Genomic DNA, 20,049 nt, shown 5'->3' with positions numbered 1-20,049 from the left:
TACTCTAAAGATAGTTCTTTAGTTCCGAGCCGAAGGTTTATTATCTTTGGTTAAGCTTAAAGCACAAGTAATGCAAAAATAGGAAGCTTTTTATGTGTTTTACATTGCACACGCTAAAGAAACGAACGCGTATCGATTGAATAACTACAAATTTAGAATATTAAATAATATTTTGGAATTCGCTATTTGCAATGGATAATTCAGATTCGTAAAAGCTATAAGCAATTGCAGTAAACGCTTACAATGCGTACGTACGTAACATTTTCCAATCCTACAATATTTTCTGCTGCTACGTTTGTATTGAAATTTTAAATTTCACTTATGAGCCAGCTGACAAAACAGCGTACTATTAACTTTCCCCGGTAAAATGTATATTTTCCAGAGCAGTATTGAATATTAAGAGTTTTCCTTTGAAATTATATAAATGCGACCCGAAAACGTAGGTATTTTATTGCAACATTGCTTGAATTCGTCTGAGTGCCACACAATCATATTCTTGCAGTTGCTAACATACATAGCCATTTACCACACTTTTACCAGAAATTGAAAAGTGACTTCAATGGCCTCTTTCTTTAGATCCCGAGAAAAACAATGCATTTATTACTTTCTTGTCGAAGAGAAAATCATCAGGCTCTGAGTTAATAATTCTATATGAGTATACATAAAAGGTTGACTACTTAGTTGAATGCTGTTTCAGTTCCCGTTGCAAATATAACTTATAATGTATATTGCGTTCATTGCAGTTTGAGATATACATTCAGGGCCTGTGTCTGCACACTAATCGATTTAGCACATCACTCAGTTATAATTTATTACTTTGTAAGTCTTTTAAACTTAAAAGTAAGTCACGGATAGGACGCTTTCATAAAGCGTTTTTAACTGACGAAGTGAGACCACGATCATGAATTCTTCTATAAAATTACATTAGAATGGGTTTGGAAGAATTATACGACCGATATTCAATGATAAGGCAAAAGTTCAGGAAGATCAATTGGGAAGATTTGTGTCAAAAATCTATGTCTATTCGACCTTAGAATAAGGAAAGTTACCGAAAGTGAATAAATTTCTTTCGTTTCAGAATTTTATTAGGTTGGGAAATGTTGCTAAAACTATTTGACATCTTCAGCAAACATGTTTATGTATATTGTAGAGGCCACTTTTATTGAAGCACTAGGTACAGAACGCAGCAATATATGAACCTTTAAATGTATATTACCAAGGAAGGACAAAACATATGCATTTTGCTATTCAACAAATTCAGTAATGAGTCTCGACAAGTTAATAGACGAACATTACATTAAGAATAGAAACAGAAGGTCCCAAAACTAATTCCACACAATGCAAATTTTAATGTTTTTGTACATCAAATCTACAATTCATTCCCATTATTTACATCTATTTGATTCCCAGGAAATCAGATAATTTTTCATAGTCTCCATTGCGGAATTATCCACACAAAGAGGTTCTGTGCTGTGGAGAGATAAGGTTTTTATAAAAGGGAATTTGTTTTAGAAATCCTCAGAATACGACAAACGAGGAGACAAATAATAGGGCTTTTGTAGTTTTAAAATGGCTTTTTATAATAAATTTCTTTGTGGTGAATTTTGCAGCATAAGTTTTACTTGGAATGCAAATTAATGCTTATCTGATGGAATCTTTCAGCAGATTAACTGTGCCTTTGTAGATTGATTTGAAAATGAGGCAAATATATACTTAACTTAATGCAACAATAACTAACTTAAATAGTACGTAAATACGACTTGTATATTACATATATACGACCAGTCATTTATTTATTCGGTTTATAAATTATTTAAGAGGCAACGCAATAAATCAAATGTAGAAGAAACTAAAGCAATGTTTTCAACTAAAAGTTAATAATAAAGTGTATAACCATAAAAGTAACTTCTGCATTAGATCAAAGAGAAAGCTACACTTGCTTAGGAAAAACTCCATATAGATTCATACTGTTCAGTATCTTGATAACCAGATAAATGGAGGCAGTTCAATTTTATTTTCATAAATATCAGCAATTGTATGACTTTGAAGAAAGCTATTATGCGATATATTATATATATCGAAGATAATCATAATTATGTTATATTTTCAAGCAACTTCTCTATTTTTGATCTACATTTAATACGCAGAATATTGAAGAATCTTGCAGAAAACATATAAATATCGTTAGCAAAATAAATATGCTTTTTGGTAAAAAAACATATTGAAGTTCTGAAAGAATATTTTTTAAATTAAATGAAAAATTGGTACTATTTACGCGAAACTAAAAGTCACTTTCAAGTGTTTCGCACAGATAAAGTTACTGACTTTTCAGTTGTAAAATACGTATTTATGTTACCTTTTGCGTGAGTTGTGAATTCAAACATGTATATATTGGACCGAGAATTTCTGAAATTTAACAATTTTCTTAAGCACTTAAAATACTGGAACAAATTCGGTTTTTTTTTAATGTAGTCGTCGCTTTGTAGAACTTTACTATGGAATACTATTATTTGCTTCTCAGGCTCTGTTTTACTTCGATGGGTTTCTGATGTTTTTTAGCATTCTAAATTTTACTTTCATTTTATATTGCGCTATCTTTATAGCAAATTCTTTAAGTTCAGAATTCAGATTCCGTTATTTTGTGTTATATTATATTTCGCGACACTTTTGTCAAACGTATATTTTATATAAGCATTCACACTGCCAGTGACACGAATTAAAACAAAATGGGATAGTCATAACGAAAGAGCAGATTTGGATTCGTTTTAGTCAAATTAAAAAAGCAAGTATATAAAAAAAACGAATCCGAAACTGCTGTCAGTTAAATTACAAGGACAAGCTCGTAGATGAATAAGGTAAATAAATAAAAAATAAAAAGAAAACTAGCAATCCTTTTTGAAAAACGTGTGAATAGATCAGACGTATAAATCATCAACCATCGATTTATGGCTAACACAAATTAACTTTCTTTCTATTTTTTTTAAATAGGCTAATATTCGCTATCTGGTATTTGAGATCAAATTAAACTAATGGAAGCTTAGTTAAAACTGGAAATCTGGTTTGAAAGTTTTATTACATTAGTCCAAGTTTTATTTTAATTTTAAGTTTCGTTCTTGAAAATGTCTACCAATGGCTGAAAATAGGAAAATAGAATGCTGAACAGTCGGATTTAAGCAATAATTTTATACGCCTGAATTTTTTGAGCATTCATTAATTTTTAATTTTACTTTGGAATTTAAATAAGCATTTCAGGGGTAGGTTTCAGCCCAGCTCGAGCATAGATTATTTATGCTTTTGGTATATGTATAATAATACACATATTGAAGCAAGTTGGATATGTAAGTCAATATAGGGAAAGCTACCTGAATATATCTGACATGATAAGTTCAATATTTACTTATGTGCTTGTTGGCTGTGTACGTATACATACTTAATATTGACACAGAAACAAGAGTGATATATAAAACAACCCCATTTGGTACTTAATTGTGGGGCATTATTTCTATGAATACGGAATTTGCATATAAAGCATATTGCCGTTTTTCAAATTAGTCAAGCTCATTCGTATTAGAAGTTTGATTTTTCCGTTAATAAATTAAAGAGATATTAAAATCAGATTTTACCATTACACCTAAAATCGACATACGCGACATTATTAATAAACCAGTTGCATTTGCATTTTGTTACAACACACAAGGTTATAGAACGGTTCAAAACAAAACTATGTGGCTTCATTCTCGTGTGATGAAAAGAAAGAATTGTTCAAATCAAATATTTCAAATAAAAAGGCCGTTTTGTATCTAGCGATTTTAAAATATCTATTTCTGGTCGTTAGAAATTTCATCTGCACTTTCAAGAAGCGATCCTGCTCATTCTGCTCATCACTGATCAATATCTGTCGCGAATGTACTCGGTTTATCGATTATTTATTAATTAATTGTTACACATTTATATTTCGTAGATTCTAATTAACCATTAACCTACAACCTCCTATTTCCTGCTACCTTGTACAGATATTTATATTCCTGATCATACAAATCAGCTTCTTAAATGCAAATTGCAATTTCTTTCCGTCATTATGCATAATTGTTTGATTGCCTTGAACATGTATTTTTTTCTGAAAGCAATAATGTAAACCCAAGTAAGATCAGTCAGTCTAAAAGTGCAAGGTTTGAAACAGTAGGTAACGGCTTAAAGAAATTATACATTTTTATCAGGTAAATAGGCTATATGTAAAAATTGATAAAATATGGGGGGACTTGCAGAGTTATAGAAATGTACAAATATGTACAATTTTATCAGATTACTTTACCGTTAATTTGACGGAAATCGTCAAAATTTAGAAGCCATTTAAAAAAAAACCAGTTCAATAAGTCAGATATATTATGAACCTATTAATTTTAAATTAAGTTTAAATTGTTGATTTGCAACTATATCAGCAAATTACATAATTTTGATGATGGCGCAATTTTACAAATTATTTTGCCGACTTTAGAATAATTGATCATTGAAAACTTGGATAACGTATGAAACAGTTGCTGTAGGCAATCAAGCTTTCAAAAGTTTTAAAGTATCAATCTCGTTTAAGTTGGTGATTTCCCGAGAAGCAGTTCAGATGGCAGGCTCCAAAATTTTGATCAATGATGAAGACATATTTTGGAAGCAGTTATATGAAGAATTTAGAAAGGATAAAGCAGATCTACTAGAATACGTAGACATTATGCAAAAATGGGCTGATAGTCAACCACATTTTCCTGAGCGACCGAGTAAGTAAATCTATGAACGAAAGACTTTATTAGATATGCAGTCATTTGCATAAAATATATCTTTGTTCAATATTCAATATACCTCTGATAAGAATGCAAGCATCCCAAAAAATATAAATTAAAGAAAAATGAAAATCTGAATTATAGTGTAAAGTGCCTTATTGGCAAAATGAGTCGATTGAGTTTCTTTAGAAATACATTTTTCCTCAGTCAAAGCATTCATTCTATCGGAACAACTGCCTTTGAAGTTGTAACATATTCATTTTATGTTCTGTTTCTGCGGTGATTCTCCACGGGTAGATGGAAAGTGGAAGCAAAGCCAAAATTAATTTTAATTTCTTTGTTCCAGGTCATGAAATCCTCCGCTTTGTAATATTATACAACAAATTTAGCATAGAAAAAGCCAAGGCGAAATTGGATATGTACTATTCAATTAGAAACCTAATGCCGGAATATTTTCAAACCCATCCATTAAGCGCAGATATTGTTTTCCATAGTAAAGTGTGGTGAGTTATCGTCGAAACATTTTAATAATGTGAAGAGCAATTGAGAGGATGTAGCTTATAGCAGTGAAAAACAAACCTTTGAAAAATTTGTCAAATTACTTGGGTTACTTGAAATGTGGTTCCCTAAAGAACCCACACTGCCACATCATAACCATTTGCCAAGCGAATAAATTAATTAGCGCATTTCAGCCTCATGGTACCACTACCAAAACCAACAAGTGATTACTCCAGGATAATATACAATACACTTAATCCAGAGTATGACGATCCAAAACACTTGAATCATGATATATTTATATCCTCTTTTATTCATGTCCTGGAATGTTTGATTCGCGAAGATCTGTGCTATAAATTTCATTATATTATGGACTGTAAACCGGTTACAATGGGACATATTCCAAAATTTAAGCCAATGGGCTTTAAGAAAGTCTTCATAATATTGGAAGTGAGTATGTTAATAATTTAGGTGAAAAACATTTGAGCATTTCAAAAGGCAGATTTATTAATATAAAAAGGCATAAAAAATCTCATCAGCGGTGGGTTTTAAAATGATTCCAGATATTTCGATTTCAATTTAAATAAAATGAAGTTTGGGTAAAATCGCCAACTTGCAAAAATAGCTAACTTATTCAAAATATGTTTCAGAAAGTGTTCTCCAATAGGTTAGCGTCGATTTGTTTGGTAAATGTCGCAGATTATTGCGAAAGTTTCATCAATGTCGTAGTCAAACCTATTTTGAGCGCCAAGATGAAAGAAAGGGTAAGTCTTAACGAAAAATAATCAGTAAGAAATTGTAACAAAATTTGATGCAACAATTTACTATTAACCAAGCACATCATCTTTAAGAATCCATGTTATAACGAGTAATGAAAGATATTTGAAATACAAATAGTTTCAAATAATTTTAACTAAGAATCAAACGATTTTAGCCAGAAAATTACTAGCTACATTTGTGAATTCCCTTTTATCCATGTTCATAGTCGAACAAAGTAAAATTCAGTACTTGAATAAATGAAAAATAGTATAAATCATTAAAGTCGAATTGCTCAAATTTTTCGGCGTCCTATCTAAGTTCGCAGTTTGGCAATAATTTTATTGATTCCTGCAATATTTGCAATTATTTCAGCTGAAGATAGTTTCAAATTTTGAACTGACTCAAATATATGGCAAAGAGCGTTTACCCAGAGATGCAGGAGGAGACTTGAAATCACTCTCAGAAATGAATGGTATGTAATCGTATAAAATCATACAAATACAAACTTATTTAAAATAATTACACGGATACCAGAGAGCACCGCAAAACTTATTATAATAAACGTAGCATCATAAACTTAAACTAAAGCGGACCTACACGAGTAAATTTATAAGACAAAAGCGACAAATAATAGCACAAAAATTTGAAAAACTATGATGCTTTTTTAAAGTTGCCACAGAAACTAATCCAACTAAAACCAACCCCTCGTTTTACAATTTTAGCTCACTTTTTCAGATAAGTTTCGGGAAATTTTAATACATTGTGGCAAATACATGTGTTTTGAAATCTAGATATAAGACAATAATTTAAATGAATTGATGCAAATGAAAAATCATCAATTACTAAACAGTATTCGACTATATAAATAAGAAGAAATAAATCAGCAGCTATTTTGTATATTTTCAGATTTATTGATAGAATATTACGAAACGAAAAAGGATGTGTTTGATAAGTTAGAAAAGTTGACAGTTGATGAATCATTGAGGCCAGCTAAATTGAAAAATGATGAAATATTGGGGTACTACGGAAATTTCAAAAAAATTCAGTTAGATTAGATACATGTTTATTAGGCCACTTGCGCGGCCAAAGCATGCCGTTAACGAACAAAGTAAGACCAAGAGCTGTAACTTTGAATAAGAAACTTTTTTAGCGAGTAAGAAACGTTTTTAAGTCTGTAGTCAATAATTTAATCAATAAACGTCGGTATACACAAGTCGTGCGTTTCGTGTGAGTAAGGAACTTAGGGGAGATAGAAGGTAGGTTTCTGAATACACCTTGAATATGAGGCTTAATTTGGTTTTGTTTGAATACAGGCCTTTATGGCACTACTTTATCTGACTCAAATAATTCGGGTAAGCTTCAATTCTTTGTTAAAACAGCTCTTCGTTCAACAAGTTCAGTGTAACAGACACAATTAAATATGAATCACAACTTAAATTTTTACTAGTGTAGATGATAATTTAATATATATATTTATATTTGCGCGACTACACTACAAAACAAAGACCTCCAATGCAGATCCTTGTTTGAAGCTGGTCGACCTTTATGTGTTTTGTTTTTTTAGTTATGTAATACATTTATCTAGACAACATTTAAATAATAAAGGGTGTTCACATTGAAAATTGTAGCAAAAAATGAGTATCACTTGACCCCGATAGTTCACCGGTCAAGGTAGACAACGTAGATATAAAATGTTATAGGCCAGAACCTATTTTACAAATCTTTATTATCAAGATTATGCTAAAAGATTAGACTTAGCTCAGTTAGTGTTAGCGGCTTATTGTATAAATTACCAGAATACATTAGATATAGTTTTTTTTATTATTGTATTATCGTACCCACTATCTAATAATTTAGCTATATAATTACGAATAGCGCATTAATTATAATTGCCTAAAGCACCTAGCTATAAATATGCAATTCAATGATTAGTAAAAATTTCTATTCCTATATAAGTTATCACTCCTGCCAGCTCCAATACTGACATGGAATTGGCTGCTGGACAATTTGGCATGGCAGTTATATTAATGTACAATAATAATTAAAAATAAATGAGCATTGAAAACCGTTCATCAATAATTAGCTAGAAATACTGGCTTCTAAGTCGATCCTATAACTATGCGGGTCTTTACGATCCCACATTTCAAGTAAAACCGTGATATTTTTGCTTCGAGCCGACGAACTATATAATTGCACAAGACTTGCAACAAACGTTTTTATCGTGGTGTTTGCAACTTTAAACATTTGACACCGTTTTCAATAAACCACGTCGATTCGCAATGCCGAACGCGAACTTTTGCCAGTGAAATTTAATTATTCGGTCGGCGATTAAAATAAAAATGAATTTCAATAATTTGCTTCATACGAACAAGGAAGAAGTTCGAAGTGCAGTGTTGGAAAAGTTGGGCAAAAGTGCAGATGATATTGAAAATGACAAACAGCTGTTGAAAAATTGGTTCCAGTATCAGACGCATTTACCAGAAGTTCCATGTAAGTAAACTGATTTTGTTTCGATATTTATGAAAATTGGAAGGCTACCGCTCCAAAGCTACTGTAAAATGTAAAGCCAGATTTATATTTCTTGGCGTGTCTCAATGCTCTTTCGGAAACTAATAAAACTACAGGAATCGTCTAAGTGGAAAAGGTGACTGGTTAATTGGATTTTCTATTAGAAGCTAATGAACTCAGGTAAACAACCTGCCTTTGTTTTCTACATTTTACTGAATTTCTAAGTTGCTTCGTTTCACTATTGATTTCAAATTTCTCATAGAAGCTTTATAAACGCATGAAAACAGTTTCTGAAAACATCTGGTTTTAAAATTACAAGCAATATCAAAACATATTTTTCACAAAGTTTAGGAAGGATTCATTTCGCAAGCTACATTAGAAAGTTAAATCTGACAAAAAGCTAAAATAATCAACGAAATAAGGCAAAACATTAATCAGACTATAATAATTAGCAGCCAATCATCGTTAGAGTTCTTTGGCGTAATTAAGCACACCATTACCACAGTAAACGAAAGTTATTGGAAACCAGAAAAGATTGCATTAATTTTAGAAATTTTACATTACAACGGGTTAGTGCTCACCAACAAATATTGAATACTTTTGAAAATGTTCCTATAATTCGTTTAATGGTCCTAGCAAATATGGTGATCAAATATAAGGTAGCTTAACCAAAAGGACGTAAATGCAGACACAAAAGTTGATATTTTTTTTAATGAATGAAAAAGTGCTGTACGTGTTTTTATGTCTAACGATGGGTCATAAAAAATGCCATAATTCCAGCAGTCGGAAGAAAAATGGAATATTTGGACGAAAAAATAGTGAAAAGTTCTCCTCATGACAATGAAAATAGTGTAGAAATATTTTACAAACATTTCAATCAATCCCAAGTTCTTCCACTGGAATTACCTTTAATCCACTATCGCAGATCCTCATTTGGACATTTTTTTAGTTTATATACACTGTAAAATTTAATTTTTGTATTTAGAAATGATAGCTTATGTGTTTGGGAGTTTATTGCTCAATACATCCGAAAATGCATAACGCGCCTGCTTGTGATAAAACGTATAGAATAGTACATAACCAAAATTTCTAAAAAAATTAACGTAATACAATCCACGATTGGTTGAGAAAAACTGATGAAAAATTAACTTCAAATGAAACAATAAATTATATTTCGTTTAACCAATCATTCTGCAATTATCGAAAGTACATCAGTTGTAATTTTTCAGGTGATTCTGTTCTTGAGCTATTCCTAATAGTGAATAAATTCAACTTAGAAAAATGCAAAGAAAAACTATGCAATTATTACACCATCCGGAACGAGATTCCCGATATGTATGTGAATAAAAATCCCAAGTTTGATCACATGAAGGACATCGCTAATACTGTGTAAGTGAAGCAAAAAAAAATAAAAATTACTAATACAACTAAGATTTGCTGCTTTCAGATATGTTATACCTTTGCCGAAATTAACGCCGTCCTTGAGCCGAGTAACTCTTATAAAACTGAAGGATTTTGATCCCGTGAAATTCAAACCCCTCAATTTTTTTGCCCACACATACAATATTGTGGAGATTCGAATAAGGGAAGATGTGCTGCTTACCGACTCTATTATTTACGATATGGAAGGTTGTCAGGCAAAACATTTGATGAAGATGCGACTGGGATTATTGCGAAATTCAGCAACAATACTTGAGGTAATTTGTGTTTTCGAAAATTGGACAAATTTCACAACGCTCATAATAAAACATATGGAAATTAGCCTTAGAACAATGTTTAAAATCGTAAATTACAGCAGATTTTCATGGGTTTGCAACCCTATAAATTGTTTTGTAATTAGGTCGTTGCAGAAGGCTGATTATCTTTTCTTCAAGTTGACAATTAGGACTTGCATTGTCCGGCAAATAAAATTGGCTTTTTTGGCGCAAATATGAAAGAAATAAAGCAATATTATATACCATAATCGTTTCGCAGTGTTAATAAAATGTACGAGTATATGTAAAGTTCTCATTTTTAGAAATCATAATAACTTTTAAAAATTCAACTTAGCTAGTGTTCATTTAATTAAATGACAAATTCTATTTAGATAACATTGGCAGTGTGTGTTCTATCTATTTCAAATCTACGGAAGTTGTAAATGTATTTTTCTTGGTTTCAGAAAGTGTTTTCGACTCGCTTGGAAGGAATTCATTATATCAACCTACCCAGTTCCATGCAGGTTATAGTAAATCTGATGAAAACATTGTTAAAGGAAAAAATGAGGAAAAGAGTAAGTCTCTTGAATTGTATTTTCCGGCTGTTTCTTGCTAGAACTTTCTAGAAATGACAAAATATTTTCTGATAATTACAGCTCCATGTTCACAAAGACTTGGAGAGTTTGCAAAAACACTTTTCCAAAGAAATTTTACCTCAAGAATATGGTGGAGAGTGTAGATCAATAATCGAGCTCCATGGTAAAATTATTTCCGTTTATTTATCATTATTCTCACTATAATGATGAACTATCAATTTCCAGAACTCTGGCTGAGGAAATTAGACCACCATCAAGAACTGTTTGACCATTTGGATACTTTGCTGCCCCCAAGCAGTAACAACGCGTCTCAAGAGATTGAAGTGAACATACCAGAAAACTGTGTGTCTAATTTTCAACAACTTTGCATTGACTGATTGATGACCACTAATTTGATCTCTAAGATTTGACGATCATTAGTTTACCAAGAGTGAGCTTTAGACAATAGAAGATTTTTCATTGTCTAAATTTATTTAGCTTAAGACATACTTAGCTCAGGAGTGTGTGTGCCTACTATATTTTTGTGAACATAAGCAGAAAAACGTATTTTGAAATCAATATGCATATATTCCCATTTTTCCAAGTCGAAAAATATAATTAGTTTATTTACATTTGTAAGACTTTAAGGCGAATTTTTTGAATTTTGTTACGTTTACTAAAGGTTTCTTGCGTTTTAATTCACATTTTATTAACACAGGAACAGGAAAAGTAAGAATGTGCAGAACTCCAATTTTACCTTCACCTTTGTTGTCCAAAATACATACCATGTATTAAATAGCTAAATAAAGAATACAAAAGTATAATAATCTTATTATCTTATATGATTATTTTTATTTTAAACATCAGACATCAATATGAGATTAAGATAACTCTGAAAGTAAGTTGAAACACATTTTCAAATACTGAGCAAAGGATTCCCAGATACCTAATGTTATAATAAAGATGAAAAATTAATAAAATCAAGGTGTTGTTTATTTCAAGTTTCGGAACATACAATGTGCCTAGTTATTGATAAAATTTTGTAAAAACAATAGAAAACCGCTCGTGCTTTTGCAAACAAAAAATAGGAGTAAAAAGAAAACAAAAATTTCATAATTAGCAGTCTCAAGTCAAGATTTTAAAAAAATGCTGCATTCAAGGAAGATTTTTCAAAGCAATTGCAGCGCAAAATTCAGATATACAAAAACTGTAAATATAACAATCATATTTTAAAATAGATGAGTAACAAATAAATCTATTTTAAGACATCTTACTCAAAATACTTCCAGTTCGACATCGACCATGATGTCTTCGTAAATCAGTAAGCTTTTGCTTAAAAAGAGAAATTTAGGGATGGGCTCGTCTAAATTGATACCCTGGAGATCTAGCTGATATAGAAGCAAATACTTTGAACGGTTCTAACCGCATCGATTTAATTAATATATAAAAGAAATCGGAAAAATAGTTCACAAGTTCACATTACCCTTTTACAAGTCTATTTGCATATCTTAATGAATAAATGCATATCTTAATGGAAAACAACTGGTAATAATGAAATTATKACCAGTTTTTATAAGTTGTCAACAGACAAATGGTCAATAAAAGTGCAGAAATTGCCGAATTGACCAACATAATATTCTATGATAGAAAAGGGCAGTTTATCTAAGCATAAAATAAAGTGCAAGCTCAATCAGTTTTCATTCTTTCACTTTCACTTTCAATCAGTTTKYACTAATTGGAATCCTATTAGAGGAAGTTTGTCGACTTTGTTRTTACACGAGTTGGAATCACTTTCCAACTGTAAGACGACATACTTTTAATATAAAATGTACCCTAACTTAGGTTTTCCAAAGCTATAGAACCGCAAATAAAAGTTACCGYATATTTACGTCTCACGAATACATACAGRCATTGCAAAGTTCGAATTYATTAGTSGAGTTCAGCAGCAACAATAGACACAACAGAAGAGTTGCTCAAAAAGTGTATTTTATTCAAGTTCACTTAAAAACTTATAATTAATAATATTARGATTAATATCTAAATCTTATTAAAACGCAGTACCTATTTTGAACAAGGCTTKAATGCTTTTAAATKAATGTTTCARAATAGTTAATACATATTTCAATACCATCTTCTTTGTTGYCTGTATTTTTATATCCAAATTAATTGGTTACCACAGAGAGGSACTACAAATTACATTTTATTTCCTTCACAACTGTAAAACACAAAATGCACATTTCAATARAACTTAATCAATTTGCAGCTTTTCGRAAACGAGCAATTTTRCTCCRGAACCAACACAAATACAGTTTTAATCGATCCATCAAGAAAAGAACCGAAACAATAAGAAAGCTGCTAGTAACTAACATCTTTAGTAAAAATGTTGTTGGAAAATAGTCGCTTTTATTCGGGTAAATAAATCTATGAGGTATTGTCTCAGCTAATAAACTTGCTTGAGATTTTAAATTAGTTTTAAATCATGCCTTTTTGCCTTTGCCTTTTTTTAGTAACGGTATAAAATTATTACACTACTAAAAAAATTGACGTTCTTCAACGCTCTTTATAACAGGTATCTCAAATCAAGACATTTTCATTCAGAAAAGTGTAAAACTACTAAGTATATTGAAATAAATGAGCATAAACGTAGTAAAAGAATAAAGAATAATAAGTGATGATGGAAATAAAAATTAGTTCTTTTGCAAGCGAATCAGAATATACTTAAATATCGAATTCGAAATTCTGTAAAATTCAAAGCATCCAGTCAATTTAATGGTTATTAGCCTTTGATAGTGCCTATCTTTGATGTGTGTCTACAATTTTGTATTTATTTTAACGATATTGTTTGCAACAGCTGATTTAAGCAGGCAAGAAAAAGATTAACAACTTGCATTCAAATGTGTGTTAATTATTTAACAAAATGAAAAACGAATCAAATAAATCCAAGTTKTCGAAGTCAAGTCAAACAAATAAAATTTKKGAAAGAGAAACCGAAGCTTTARATTAACAAATACTKCTCATTCCTGTTCYGGTCTAGCTATAATGATTGCTAACTAGTATCATTATWTCACAGTGMCAAGTTTTCGTGAAAAATATATGTTATTAACTGGAGCTCACTAACTATTTTTCTCCTAATGTACAGTTTCATTTTTTCTGGTAGTAAATTGCATGTGATTTGAATGTACGCTACATACATATATGTTATTGCCAATGGCATTTTTAAGCATAAACGTTTTGCCAGAGGTTTGCCTGAAATTGTACTGGCTTGAAGGTCGATTTCAAAAAATAATCACATTATATGCCAAAAATTCAGCGAAAAACTGCAATTATTAAAAGTTGTTTCAAAATTCACTTTTAACTAGACTAAAAAACATTACAGTAAGTGTATAAACATATCCATGCTCTGACCCAGATGTAAGCTTTTCTTGTGCAACATTAAATGAAGGCTAATGGCCCAAACCTCTTGCTAATCTTGAAGATATACAACGTTATTTTTCTTATAAGTTTCATCTACTTCATGGCAGACCTCGGTTTCACTTGTTTTGGTGCATATTAGGTAATACTGTTAGTATTAATATAGCTAAAGCTGAAGAAGTGGTGTTTTTCTTTAGAAAAAGTTTTAATCCATTGATATCGGAGAGTACTTAGAAAAGTACAAATCAGCGGTAAGTTTAAGTATATGCCACTGGATATTAAGTATTTAAGTCAAGTTCACTGTTGAGAAATGTATTGTGTACAATTTTACTAATTAAAAAATGACTAGAAAAAAATAAAGAAAGAATTTAAATAATAAACAAGTGCAAGAATGTCATTTGAACACAAAGTTGATAAACTAGCCGAATCAACTAATTTATAAATGCTTTTTACACCTTGCATTGTAGTGAAGAGTTTAAGAAAAGGTATAAGCTAGCCACTTTTCAGGGTATTTCAAATTGAACTTAATTTAAACCGGTTAATAATCAATAAGCAGGTGCAGTTTATTTGGGACGCAAATTAAAATAAAATATGGTAACAATGCCGTTATACATAGTGGTATAAATGTTAGAACATGTTTTTAAATCCCAAAAACTAGCACGACGGCCGGATACATAACGGTTCAATTTTATGTGTTATTGAAAATAAATAATTTAATGAAATCTAACTATTTAACTCTAAAGTCATTGAAGTAATTTGAACAAATAATTTGCAGTACTTCTGAAGTGTTTTGTACTGTGGTCAAATGGTCGAGTGGCTTAACTGATGTTTAAAATTAGAAAACTACGTGAAATGTAGTATCCTCAATAGTAGATAATAGTATTTACACAGACTGAAGTACAAATTACAACCTTTATGATTTTATCTACTCCTTACGTTTATTATAAAAGTCACATAATTTAATTCAATGGTTCGATTAAAGCTTTATGCAAACTTTAATAAAAACACACTTACTTAGAAACTTTACTAAATTATAAAGCAGGTGTTTAAAAAAATGAGTTGCTTAGCACAGTGCTGTTTAAAATTAAAAAAAAGGCGCTGCTCAATAATTATAATCTTTTGTTGCCTTGCAATTAAGTTAATTGGAAGATTTTGTTCCTCAAGATGTCGAGGCTTTCGAGCTTAATGGAAGTAACGGAAGACGAAAAACGAGCGATTCTAGATCACTATTCAATGACAGAAGAACAATTTGAAGAAAACGTGAAAATTCTTAGGACATGGATCAAACAGAGTGGACACTTGCCGCAAGAAGAAGGTGAGTTCTTATCCTGATACGTAATTTACAAAGGTTATTTCACTATTTAGGTGTACGTTCGTGCGGGAAAACTAAATAATTTTTGCTTGTTATTGTAACTATAAACATTAATAATTGATCTTACTTTAAAAAATTTTCATTTTAACTTATAAAACGCTAATAAGGAAGTAATAAAGTTCCCGCAAATATTTATGTTATTTCTATTTTTGAAAGCGCAACAATTTTAAAATGCAATTTGCGATATAGAATCCAATTTGGCATTGTTCTAGGATTTTTTACTTTGGACTTCCTTTTGCTGCTGAGCTATCCTCATTTATTTTGTTTGTTGATCTATGCCATATTGTCTTGCATGTTATAATGCATAAGCGATAAAGTCCGCTATTCTATATTTTTATTTTCTAGATGAAAACAAGTTCCGGTTGGTACTGCTAAATTGTAAAATGAGCATGGAGAAAGCAAAACAATGTGTAGAAGGTTACTACCGAATCCGAACAAGATATGCCCATGAATTTTTTGACAAATTAATTCCTAATGCAAAAGATTATCTGCAAAGCAAAAATCTGGCGTACGTATTCGCAATTATGATTATCTGAAAGCTTAATAAATTCGCATTTCGCCTTCAGAATGCATGATTTAACTTCATTTGGAATGCTACAAAAGTTTGATAAATTGGTTAAAATAAGGCACATTGAATTGTTATTCCCTTTTTAGAAAATCTGTCGTTATGCCTAAGCTAACTCCGGATTTATGCCGGATAACAATTTTCAAATTAACCGATCCGGAAGGATTAGCTGATGATGCACTTATCTACCATATTCCGGTTTTTATGATTACAGAAATGCGGCTCACAAAGGAATTATGTTTGTCCAACATAATACTGATAGATTTCTCGAGTTATTCCTGGAAAAATCTCATTAAATATACACCAACTGTTAACCAAAAGTTGGTGGATATGCTGGTAAGATATACTGAATAGACTGGTTTTTCATTTTAGATTCCAATAATTTTTTAATTTCTTAAATTAAGATTAATTATTTTAGTTGCATGCATTGCTTTTATGTGATTTAGCTAAATTCGTCCAAGCTTATTGCAGTTCTAATTAATTTTCTTATTTTTGGGTACAGCTTAAAATATGTTCAATGTATTTGGGAAATAACTTATATGCTTAACTCTGTAAAGTCTATTCAAAACAAGTATATCGCAATACAAATAGTGCTTTACAGATAAAATATAATATTATCTTATAGAATAGCTACTAAAATACAAGAAAATATGTATTTGACCATTCCAAAGCTACTGATTTAATGAGTTAATGACAACTGGTGAAGTACTAAAAGGATTTCCAAGAGACCTCAAAGATTCAATAACAATTTAATATTTCCAAATTCAGACCCAAATGATTAAATTTCTCAGTATTTTAACCCATTATGAAATGCTATTACAGATATCTGTGAACATAAGAATTCACTCATTACATTTCATCAATGTAACTGGTTTTATGGATCATATAATGAGAGTTCTAAAGTCCTTCGTTCCTGGTAAAATAGTAAACAAGGTACGTGTTGTTTATATTACCTCTGTGTACATTTTCCAAATGCAAAATATAAAAAACAAATTGCATATGTAATATTTCAGATAATTATTCACAAATCTAGAGAGTCTTTATGGGAATATATACCTAAAGAATGTCTACCAAAAGACTACGGTGGTACTCAGAAACCCTTGGACGAGATTTACAGTAAATATTGGAAAAAAAATTAATGTGAGTTTTCAAATACCCTTTTAAACTCCTAGGCGATTGGTGCGAACAAATCGAAGAATCTGAAGAGCTTTTCAAAAAGTTGCTATCCGCAAAATCGTCTGCAAAATTTGAACTTGATCCGAGCCAACAAGATGTATTTGGCTGCGGAGCAGAAGGCTCGTTTAGGCAATTAGTTCTAGATTAGTACACTGTAATTTCATTTCAAATAATACCTTTGTAAAAAAGTATATAATTTGTTTTCACATAAAGCCATTGGATTCATGTGATCTCCAAATGATTTACCAAAGCACGTATAAAACTCCAAAAGACGTTTATCTAATAATACGAAACCAATGGTGGTGCAGTAAAATTTGCAATAAATGCAAACAGCTTTTCCCTGGCAATAATTCGATAGTAAAACGTTGTTTATTGCTTAGTGCTCGACGTTTTCACCAAGCTGCTTTTATTCGCCTAATGTAAACAGTGTAAACATAAATTGTGTTTCAACGATTTTTCTTGCTTGGAGTCCCAATCACTATTTAGTTTAAGGGTTGATAAAGTTAACTGGCCCTCAATATACAATTTTACACATCTATGCATGATAGGTATGTGTATTTTGCAAATGTTATCTTTTGTTAATTATTTCCGCTTAAGTTGCCAGGGAGTTATAGAACTACTGAAATAGATCGAAAAATGAACTAAAAATAAAACATGTTTTATATAGTGTTGAAACGAAGTATATTTGACCATTGACCATTGACCATTTCATATTTCTTGGCCTCCTAATATGGTCGTATGTCCATTTCAAACAAGTCAGAATAATTTTCTGTATTTCGATTGCATAATAGTGCTGTGCTAATGACTACGGTTAGATCTCTTATTGCCTKCTTCRAGTATGCAATTATCGTTCAAAAGATTCAGTTTTTCAGTTTATATTCTGGCGGACAATAATAGTAACTCATTATTTTTGAATTTAACCAGGCATTGACAGAGCATTTTTTTTTAGCTCTCATATAATTTATAAGATGCAAATGCAAACATATGTCGATAATAATCCAGTCAGTGTCTTGCAACAGATACAATCTAAAAATKTGCATAAAGTATGAAACATTTTGTTCTTATTTCTGTTCTGTTTGTCTGTCTGTTTTGTCCTTAAACAAATTGCTACATAKGAAACAGCTTAGTCTTGGTTATATCAAAATTCTATACTAAGTGTTTTCTTGATTGTTGTATTTTCCTCTTGATTTACAATATTCATGTTATTGGTTTATACCAATGCTATTTTCTTAAATTAAAATGGATATTGCTTTTAAAATTATATAATTTTATAATCCCTTCCCCCTTGTATTTTTTAATTCAAATTTATGAAATGTTTGCAAAAGGCGAAAGCGGTAAGTTCTTCCTGATTCCAAACATTATTAGTCCACTGAGTCGCTAAAAACCCTTTCATTTCGATATATACGGACATTAATATCTTCATTAAAGTATGTAAATAATATTGACATTTTACTGTAAATTATTTTTTCAGTTATGATGTAACTATTTTTTAAATTATCATTGCGTATTTGGAGCATCTTGGAAGAAGAAGACAAAAAAGTTCTTGGTTGTGATTAAAATTTAAATTTGCGCTTAATCTTAAGCAGCGATTCAACAGTAAATAGATCTATAAAAAGTTTGGTCCACGGAAACTAATGGCATAAAATGTGCGAGCTACTTGATCGTATCCATAATTCAGTAATGTCGACTTACTTTTAAGATAACTATTCAAATTTGGACAAACGAATTTGTTTTGCTGTTCTTTCTTTAAATATTCTGCTTCATTTTGAATCTTAACCAAACCAAGTTCAGAATCTTAACCAGAGAGAATAGAGGAAATGCCAAAATACGAAATAATATCTCCATCACTACACCTGGCGCATTTTAGTCAATTTAAAACTGAAGTGAACTGTAATAACCAACTGATTTCATCTTAATGTGACTCTATTAGAAACTTAACTTCCAACGTATAACAAAATGAAATCAAACATGCATAAAATAATGCGACCATAAGCAACAATAATAAATAGGATCAAGGTATGCAGGCAATTTAGTGAATAAAATAACCTCACCTAATAAGGTAACTCAAAAAAAGTGAAATACGAGGCTCGTTATTTTCAATTGTGTATAGCGGCGCTTCGCCAAGAGAATGCAGAAATTTACACCAAATTACATAAATATAAAACATCTCCATTAAAAGTGCAGGGTGCTTGTTACTAGCCGTAATGAAACTGAGTAGCAGTAACAAACGTATACAAGCAAATATCAAATTCCCCTCATTAGACCTACGTTTCAAGTGAAATGCTGACCGAAATTACATTTTTGCCCAGTGAAGAAACTAATTACTTGGGTTAAACATCGCCGAAGTGTACTTTTATCCTCATTTTTACTTCCAACTACATCAAACTACAACGATTTCTAACCTGTAAGTTTTTTCTTGCTAAGTTGAATGCAATCAGAAATTTTACTTAAATCGTGATAAATTCAATTCACAGCTTTTGCCACAAATAATGAAATTCTATTATAACATTTTCGAGTCCACAAAGAAATTTCTCCCAAACAAGATCCTTGTAAATACCAAGACCAACGAAAAAATGTACACCAAATTACAAAAAATGATAGTAAGAACAAATTAAATGGTATGAAGAAAATATGATATGATGACTATCTGATAAAATGGACCACTAAAGTGGCTCTCGCAAGGAATATTGCATTTACCAAACAATTTTTACCAAAGTTCTTA

The 20,049-nt window shown here is 30.8% G+C and overlaps 3 protein-coding genes across 4 annotated transcripts; all 3 read left to right on the top strand.

The window, feature by feature from the left end:
* Positions 1-4,531: 4,531 nt before the first annotated feature.
* On the top strand, positions 4,532-7,847 carry LOC125503214. Its single transcript, XM_048663245.1, has 6 exons — positions 4,532-4,766; positions 5,116-5,272; positions 5,462-5,717; positions 5,918-6,031; positions 6,399-6,498; positions 6,933-7,847. Exons 1-6 carry the CDS (start codon positions 4,616-4,618, stop codon positions 7,079-7,081), a joined length of 927 nt encoding a protein of 308 aa, XP_048519202.1. The 5' UTR covers positions 4,532-4,615; the 3' UTR covers positions 7,082-7,847.
* Positions 7,848-8,159: 312 nt separating this feature from the next.
* On the top strand, positions 8,160-11,643 carry LOC125503213 (alpha-tocopherol transfer protein-like). Its single transcript, XM_048663244.1, has 6 exons — positions 8,160-8,516; positions 9,764-9,923; positions 9,982-10,231; positions 10,693-10,803; positions 10,885-10,987; positions 11,050-11,643. Exons 1-6 carry the CDS (start codon positions 8,366-8,368, stop codon positions 11,199-11,201), a joined length of 927 nt encoding a protein of 308 aa, XP_048519201.1. The 5' UTR covers positions 8,160-8,365; the 3' UTR covers positions 11,202-11,643.
* Positions 11,644-14,049: 2,406 nt separating this feature from the next.
* On the top strand, positions 14,050-18,585 carry LOC109544285 (alpha-tocopherol transfer protein-like). Of its 2 annotated transcripts, XM_019914385.2 has the most exons (8): positions 14,050-14,356; positions 14,412-14,465; positions 15,379-15,529; positions 15,932-16,094; positions 16,241-16,487; positions 16,974-17,084; positions 17,165-17,267; positions 17,324-18,585. In XM_019914385.2, the coding sequence occupies exons 3-8, from the start codon at positions 15,379-15,381 to the stop codon at positions 17,473-17,475; spliced, it is 927 nt and encodes a 308-aa protein (XP_019769944.2). In that variant the 5' UTR covers positions 14,050-14,356; positions 14,412-14,465; the 3' UTR covers positions 17,476-18,585. The 2 variants fall into 2 exon arrangements, with proteins under 2 accessions (XP_019769944.2, XP_048519203.1); XM_048663246.1 differs by lacking the exons at positions 14,050-14,356; positions 14,412-14,465 and having other exon boundaries at positions 15,304-15,529.
* The last annotated feature ends 1,464 nt before the right edge of the window (positions 18,586-20,049 follow it).

The sequence above is a fragment of the Dendroctonus ponderosae genome, unplaced genomic scaffold (genome assembly GCF_020466585.1).
Source record: "Dendroctonus ponderosae isolate FM_Combo_2020 unplaced genomic scaffold, Dpon_F_20191213v2 Dpon_F_20191213_137, whole genome shotgun sequence".
Taxonomy (NCBI): Eukaryota; Metazoa; Arthropoda; class Insecta; order Coleoptera; family Curculionidae; genus Dendroctonus; species Dendroctonus ponderosae.
This window is presented reverse-complemented; position numbering and strand designations above follow the sequence as displayed.

What these genes read in the sequence shown, in the direction of transcription:
- LOC125503214 (XM_048663245.1), top strand. Translation starts at nt 4,616, where the DNA reads ATGGCAGGCTCCAAAATTTTGATCAATGATGAAGACATATTTTGGAAG. An exon ending in ACATTTTCCTGAGCGACCGA is followed by an intron (nt 4,767 to 5,115) that starts GTAAGTAAATCT and finishes TCTTTGTTCCAG; the next exon opens with GTCATGAAATCCTCCGCTTT. An exon ending in ATCACTCTCAGAAATGAATG is followed by an intron (nt 6,499 to 6,932) that starts GTATGTAATCGT and finishes GTATATTTTCAG; the next exon opens with ATTTATTGATAGAATATTAC.
- LOC125503213 (XM_048663244.1), top strand. Translation starts at nt 8,366, where the DNA reads ATGAATTTCAATAATTTGCTTCATACGAACAAGGAAGAAGTTCGAAGT. An exon ending in GCATTTACCAGAAGTTCCAT is followed by an intron (nt 8,517 to 9,763) that starts GTAAGTAAACTG and finishes GTAATTTTTCAG; the next exon opens with GTGATTCTGTTCTTGAGCTA. An exon ending in AAGGACATCGCTAATACTGT is followed by an intron (nt 9,924 to 9,981) that starts GTAAGTGAAGCA and finishes TGCTGCTTTCAG; the next exon opens with ATATGTTATACCTTTGCCGA.
- LOC109544285 (XM_019914385.2), top strand. Translation starts at nt 15,379, where the DNA reads ATGTCGAGGCTTTCGAGCTTAATGGAAGTAACGGAAGACGAAAAACGA. An exon ending in AAAAGTTGGTGGATATGCTG is followed by an intron (nt 16,488 to 16,973) that starts GTAAGATATACT and finishes ATGCTATTACAG; the next exon opens with ATATCTGTGAACATAAGAAT. An exon ending in CTGGTAAAATAGTAAACAAG is followed by an intron (nt 17,085 to 17,164) that starts GTACGTGTTGTT and finishes GTAATATTTCAG; the next exon opens with ATAATTATTCACAAATCTAG.